Below are 7,372 nucleotides of genomic sequence, written 5' to 3'. Positions count from 1 at the left end.
CAACGATTCATTTGATCGTCGTGCCACAATATTACCGCGAGAAGTGAAATCAACTTCATGTCAAGTGAAAAGTCCGCATTGTAATCTGAATTCTTCTTGCGATTTGACGGCTTCTCGTCCGCACGCAGCTAGAATGTATTCCTTTAAGGAGAAATAAATGATATTTGAGGAGGAAAAGCGAATGCAAACATTTTTCTTCGTTGCTGTTAATTTCAAAATAAAAGTTAATGGGAAATATTGGAGAGACTTTTGGCTTCCGTGTGATCTTAGCCAGCACTTGAGCGAACTCTGGCGAAGAGAAGTTAATGGGCATCGATCCACGCGCAAACACGCACAGACGCACGCGCACCAGGCCCACTGAGCCAACAGCTGCTGAAGTTAAGTTTCGAGATCAATTTTGGAGCATCGGTTGCTGCTTGGTGGTTTTGGACGTCTATTTTTAAAAATATACATATTGTGTGAAAGAGCCGTGATTGATTGCTTGGATGTAGATTTTACCGATCGAGAAATCTGAATGAAATAGGAGGGACTTTTTTTTGGAGGGGGGAGAGAAACTAGAATTATTATTATTATTATTGTTATTATTATTATAATACTTCTTATTAAAACGAAGGATTATGCATCTCCAATATGCTTGGTGAGTGGCTGTCCGTTGGTGGCAGATTGGCCTTCGCTGCACTATATTTCAGCAGCAGATGACACGTGTCTGCCCTCAATGAACCTCTCAATTGACTTCAGGACTAATTAGGCACACAAAGAACAACAATTAAACGCACTAATTGGCAACACAAACCAGCAATGATACCCCAACGAACGTCTTGTTGAATCTGTCTTTTTTTTTTTTTTAATAGTAATCAGTTGTCATTTAGTTACTATTTCGTATTAGTTTGACTCGCCGCTGTGTTTTATTTCTGTTTATTTTAAAGCAAACGAATGCAGAACTCAAGAGAGATTGAATTAAAAAAAAGAGTCAATAAAGATTTTTTTGTTGTCTCTATTGGTCAATCTGTTTCTCCCTGACTGTCCATTTGTGAGCGACCACCTGTTTCCTGCCTCCTCACCTCACGCACTGCATCCATGCATGCATGGGCAGAAATTAATTTGCAGCAAAACAAGGAGCTGACGCCCCCCCTCCTTTTTTTTTTTTTTTTACCCTCCGCAAACTGACAAATAAATCCGCACAATTAGCAGATCCATATTAGCATATTAACCTGTGCTTCCAGTCCGCGGCGCATCCTTTATCTAGGTCAGACACCATTTCTCTTAATTGCTTTTTTTTTTCTTTTGGGGAGGACAAACATCTTCTGGGCCGTTTGTTTATGCTGCGCACGCTATGATTACACCAGTCGTTATTTGGCTGCAAAAGGTTCGAGTCCGCATGCACACAACTCTTGCAGGGCCGACATAACGGACGCCCGCAGCCATATGAGCTGCCAGTGATTAAAATGAAAACAGACTCGAAGAAAACAAGACTGGCGCATGCGCGCAGGGCCAATAGACGCAACGTCTCCAGTTTGCTTTTCATTTTGGAGCGTGAATGAATTAACACAACGCGTCTTTATTCGTTCACAATCAGATGAGATTCGATTCACGAGCTGCAATTATTTTCCAAACAAAATATTTAATAACAGTTTGTGTCCGTACCTGCACTACATCACACTATAAGAGCAGTAACTCATATTTTCAAACAATGCCAGAGGATCTATCAAACTCAATATAACGCAGTCCCATTCAGAAGCATCAGAGAAATATTTATCGCTTGTGGAGAGCGATCAGTCATAAATCGTTATCGCATGAAAAGAGCCGCTGAAGCGACTGCAATTTCCACTTGCTGACACGTTAAGTCAAATCACTATGGAAAGACGAGCGTGGGGTTTTTGTTTAATCTTCAGTCAACGCGCTTCCTTTTTGCTCATTGATTTGATGACCGGCACGTCGTTAAGTTTGTCTTCGTGTCATATTAATTGCAAATTCACACGTCATCCCCGCTTGTATTGTTTTCTCACACTTGCTCTAAAAATATATCAACACGCCCCGCAGCTTCCTGCAGAAAAGCAGTGGACTGATCAAAATTCTCGCCCGTGGGCTTGAGTGCGTTTTGGGCCTTTCCCTGCCTCGTCAGGTGGCAGATGGACTGGCTCCTGTCCGGAGATCAGTGCGCATCTGCTGCATGAGGCGCTTCCAGAACCCGCTACATATACAGCGGGGCCACTATAGACACCTTTAAACATGCACGTAGGTCCCAGATATGAGTGTCGACGGTGCAACTGTTGCACTTTGTACCCCGTGTGTTCTAAAAGATAGCCTCATCTTCGTATTCGATCAGTTTGAATGGGAAAAAAGAAATACGCCTTCTCACTCGGCGCATTTGGATGATGAAGATGTTGCTCGAAGCACTTTATTTTTTTTCACGTGTCGAACTTTCTCTGGCACGGATCATTTCCGGTTTCAGTTTTTGAAGAGCGAGTCCGAGAAAATGAAGTACTAGAAAGTAAATTGAAAGATCATACGTCATTATATCAGACGGGGCATCTTAAGAGCATCACCTTGCTGTATCGCAGCCACCCCCCCCTCCCCACTTCTCTGTCATTCATTCATCCCTTTCATCCTTCCATGCACCTGTACCCTCCAAGTCCTTCCCGTTAGGGTTTGCATATACCTGCCAGGATGCGACAACCGGCCTTCGTGGAGCTGAGGTTTGACGCTGAGCCTGCAGGGGCACACACAGGCACGCACACACACAAAGACAACCGCGAATAGTTCATTTAAATATTCAAGGCCTTGAGGTACTTTTTTAAGGAGGCTATTGGGGGCCCGTTTTGCGTGAAAGGGTTGCTGATTCAGACGAAGAGCTTAAAAAAAAAAAAAAAAAAAGATAGGGTCCACTTCAGTGACGTAACAGGAGAGATTACGTTACCAGAAGCACATTCTGACGAAAAATGAGATCAAATACATATATGTTTTTTTTTATTTAGTTGATGTGAAATCATTAATATTCAATTGTTACTGTTTATCATTATGACAACGATGAGGACAGTGTGAGAGGCGTGCAGGCAGGAACAGATGGGAGGGTTAAATAGTTGCTTAATTAAAGTGCAGAGTCAATGGTGGCGTCTGGGCGTCAGCAGTCTGCACTTCTAATAATATCACACGAAGAGTGGCTTTGCTTACAGCTGACTGGCAATAATAAAAAAAAAAAAAAAAAACCAAAACAAGACTGATTGGGGCTTATCTCCACTCTGCTCTGTGTCCGTTCGTTGTGAATGGTAAAGAATGTGACAGTTGTAGTCAGACGGCGCATGTTCCTCCCCTCCCATCTCCTGCACATTTGCTTGTGCTACTCTCCAGGCTGTGGCCGTGAGCTTTACCTTCTCCCGTTCACGTTTTGTATCGCTGTTTCTTCCTGGGCTGCCCAAGGGCAACGACTCGAGCTATAGGTGGTATTTGTACTGCTGAAACAGGCTGCAGATATCACACGGTGAACCGTTATCTCACATTAGCCTCTTTATTCGAGGAGGCCGACACTGTTTTCGGCTGATTTTCAACATCGTCATAGACGAGGTAAAAGTCAATGAAACGTATGCATAGAGAACACGCTCGTCTGCGCTTCTCTATTATCATATCCTTGCAAGAGCAGCGCGCACAGGTGAGTAAAATCACGAGGGTAGACCCAGAAAGAGGATTTATTGCAAATAAAGTTTTTTAAAAAAAATCCCATAATAGGCAAGTCATTTTTTAACATTCGAATATAAAGCAATCCTATTTTTTAATCGAAATTTGGAGAAACATTAGCATCAGTCGTCTTTTCCACAATGACAAAAGCACAATGGGCATTCCATTTCCACAAAAATAAAAGTAAAACATCTCAGGAAAATAATCACCGACTCCAAAAGCACAGGCAGTTAAAAAAATGGCATGACAATTAAAAATGCAACAGTCGAAGCAATGTCGGATATGAAAACACTCGATCGCAGCTTTAAAAAAAATGTCAAAAGTGCATTTGCAATCATTTATGTTCTCGAAAAATCGACGAACGTGTCGAAGCAACGTGCATAAAATGCAGTCCTATTGTTTGGAAATCCGTATTTAAATGAAAAGAAACCCCTAAAAATATATTGCCAAACATGCAAAATAAATGATCAGAAAAGCAGCTCCATATCAAATGGTCCATCAAACCTTTCCACATAGACGAAAATATTCGATATCATGCTTGAAAGTAAACTTACATTTTTGGTCGAAAATCCGCACGCGTTTGTAAAAATAAAACAAGGCTTATAGGTGGTACGATTAAAAGAAGAGGAAGAAGCAACAACACGATGAAAGCGAGCAGAGGACCATGCACAAATCAGTCAAAAAGGGAAAAGTCCGCAAAAAAAAATAAAAAAAAACGGAGGAAAATGTTGAAAGCAGTTCTTGCTTCCTTATCAAGGCGAAGATACAATATTTATTCCTGGTCTCCTGGGATGCTTCGCTACGTCTATTGTCCTCCCATTCCTGTGCTGATGCTTAATTTTCAAAACTTGGATATTACCAAGGGACCTACGACATCAGCCGAGAAATACCCTGCAAGTACAAAATCCGTGAGCCAGCCCCGTCCGTGCAGAGGGGAGACGCTCGCCTTGCACCAGCTTTTCCTGCCCTTATTACCCACACACGGCGCGCGAGGGGAGACTTTTCAATTGCTCGCACATTTGGGGGATTTTAACGCCTTTTCGCCGCCGTCGGAGAGGAGAGGGGAGGAAAGCAACGAATACTTTGGAGAAAAAAACACAATGTCAACGACCTTCCCGGGGCTTGTCCACGACGCAGAGGTAAACGCTTCATTCGTTCTTTACTCGCAAATGTGTGAAACTAAAGCGGAGGATTAAATACCCCAGAAGATAGTTCGATACTTAAATTCGCCAAGTTGCAACGGGAAAGCAAAGCGATAAAGTTATTTCAGGACGAGGTCAAAATGAGGAGTGGCGCCAGAAAATAGGTTGGATGTGGAGGATGGAGTGATTAGTGTATTTAGCCATTGTGAGCAACTGGGAACAGCATGAAATTATAATATATAATGGATCAATATTAGCATGAGTTTTAAAACGCGGCTAGAAACTTGTAAAAAAAAAGAAAGAAAGAAAGAAAGGAAGCAAAAAAACAAAAACAAAAACAAATGAAGGCTCCTTGCGGTAGCGGAGCGTTCGTTTCCCTCCCGGGCGTGTGGAAGTGACATTTCCTTCAGGTGGTTAAAAGCGAGCGCGGGGGGGAAACGCGCTTTGAGAGTTGTGTTTTTTCGGGATGTTTTTTTTTTTTTCTGCAAGCGAGTGTGAGGAGACGGCGGCTGATGCTAAATGACACGGTTCCCACACACAGCCCGCTCGGCTCTCTTCTCCCGCAGATACGTCACGACGGATCAAACAGCTACCGGCTCATGCAGCTCGGTTGCCTGGAGTCCGTGGCCAACTCGTCGGTCGCCTACTCCTCCTCCTCCCCGCTCACCTACCCGGCGCCGGCGGGCACGGAGTTCGCCTCTCCTTATTTCTCCGCCAACCACCAGTACACTCCCCTGCACCACCAGTCCTTCCACTATGAGTTCCAGCACTCGCACCCGGCCGTGGCCCCGGAGGCCTACGGGCTCAACTCGCTCCACTCGGGTCAGTACTACCAACAGATCCACCACGGGGAACCGGCAGACTTCATCAACCTGCACAACGCGCGCTCGGCGCTCAAGTCGTCGTGTCTGGACGAGCAGCAACGGCGAGAGCTGGGCTGCCTCGACGCTTACCGGCGACACGACCTGTCGCTCATGACGTCACACGGCTCCCAGGCCTACGGCGTCGGCATGCACCATCCTGACCAGAGACTGCTGCCTGCTGCCGGCCTGGGCCTGCCCACGGCCGCAGACGACCTGCAGGTACATGCGCGGCCTCCATATGTGACCCCCTCTCCCAAATTGAAAAAAATCGAATTTACTGCAATTAACATGCTAGATAGTCAACGTTCATATAGAGCATATTTGACTGTAGAAAAAAAAAGCCCAAAACGTAATGGCGCCCTACCAAACACAAATGTAACAAAAAGCAGATACACAGGTTAATTAGGTTCCTTCGGCCAACATAAGTGCATATAATTGTGGTGCCCGCCATTATACATAGCTGGCATGGATAGACGATCAATGGTATTTGCAGGAAATATTCTGATCGGCTTTTATGACACGCTGTTGGGAATTATAGGTAGCAAAGAGCGGTTCAGTCATATTGTCTTGTGCAGACCATGGTTGCCTAATCTAGGGTACAGTAGACCTATATGGTCAAATGCAGATATTTCATTTCTTTATTGAGATCTCACATGATTGTTGAGGTCAAGCCCTCTTTTACATCCCTATGTCAAGAGGACATATGGCAATGGGAAAAAACAGCAGCAAAACATGTAGACTATTACTCTGTACAGTTAGTTGGTGTTTGAAACTCATTCCCTGTACTCCCTTTTCACGATGGATTTTTATGGGCACTCAAATGAATAACGCATTTAAAACTCGGGCACGAGCGCAACGGCTCTCCCAAGTAAATATTGAAGAAAATAAATACGTTTCTACAAATTGATATTGTTTTAAGATGAATATTAATTCTCGTCCAATCAAAAACATTGTCAAGCATAATTTAGTGCATACGAGTCGAATGTATAGCCCATGCAAGTACAGTATTGTCGAATAAAATCACATCTAATCTTGTACAGTCAATAGTAGCCATATGTAATCCAGTGTAATTGAGTGTAGTGGAGTCTAATTAGTGTAATGTAGTATAGTAGCCTAGCCTAGCATGGTACAATATAGCATAGTTTAGTGCTGTAGCGTGTACTATAGTATGACATCGTGCAGCCTAGTATAGTACATATCCTAGTATATATATAGTCTAGTATAGGCACAGTGTTAAATTAGTCCAATCTAGCATAAATCACAGGTAAATAAAGCATGATCGGATTGGTTTAATACGGACAAAAATTGTGTAGTTCAGTCTCGTAAAATAGTATGGTTTTCCCATAATGCAGTATCAAGTGTACACATATACAGCAGAGGGATCAGAGACAATGTAATCCGTCTGGTACTGCAATCAATCCAAACCTATCGTCAAGAATAACCTCTCTGTAGCCTGGAATAGTCTAGCTGCGTAGGCCACGTACAGCATAGGGAAGGGGTGAAGTTAAGACCGGCGTAGTTCCGAGTCTATCAATAGTGCATAAAAGATTCTCATGGAGTCTATTGAGTAGTCAATATCGAGGATAGTCAACTATTATGCAGCCTGGAATACACAGACAATTGTAGAGTAGTCTATGGTCAATATTTAACATAGTCGAGTACAGTCCAGTCTAGTACGGTTCAGCCCCCCCCCCC

The 7,372-nt window shown here is 43.6% G+C and overlaps 1 protein-coding gene across 1 annotated transcript in view; it reads left to right on the top strand.

Annotated features, from left to right (window-relative positions):
- Positions 1 to 4,267: 4,267 nt before the first annotated feature.
- Positions 4,268 to 7,372, top strand: part of tfap2d (transcription factor AP-2 delta (activating enhancer binding protein 2 delta)) — an 11,892-nt gene continuing 8,787 nt past the window's right edge. Inside the window, exons 1-2 of the mRNA XM_019890637.1 lie at positions 4,268 to 4,811; positions 5,381 to 5,896. Coding sequence (XP_019746196.1) covers positions 4,317 to 4,811; positions 5,381 to 5,896 — 1,011 coding nt within the window. The 5' untranslated portion in view covers positions 4,268 to 4,316. The remainder of the gene's footprint in view (positions 4,812 to 5,380; positions 5,897 to 7,372) is intronic.

The sequence above is a fragment of the Hippocampus comes genome, unplaced genomic scaffold (assembly GCF_001891065.2).
Source record: "Hippocampus comes isolate QL1 unplaced genomic scaffold, H_comes_QL1_v1.1 scaffold174, whole genome shotgun sequence".
NCBI lineage: Eukaryota > Metazoa > Chordata > Actinopteri > Syngnathiformes > Syngnathidae > Hippocampus > Hippocampus comes.
This window is presented reverse-complemented; position numbering and strand designations above follow the sequence as displayed.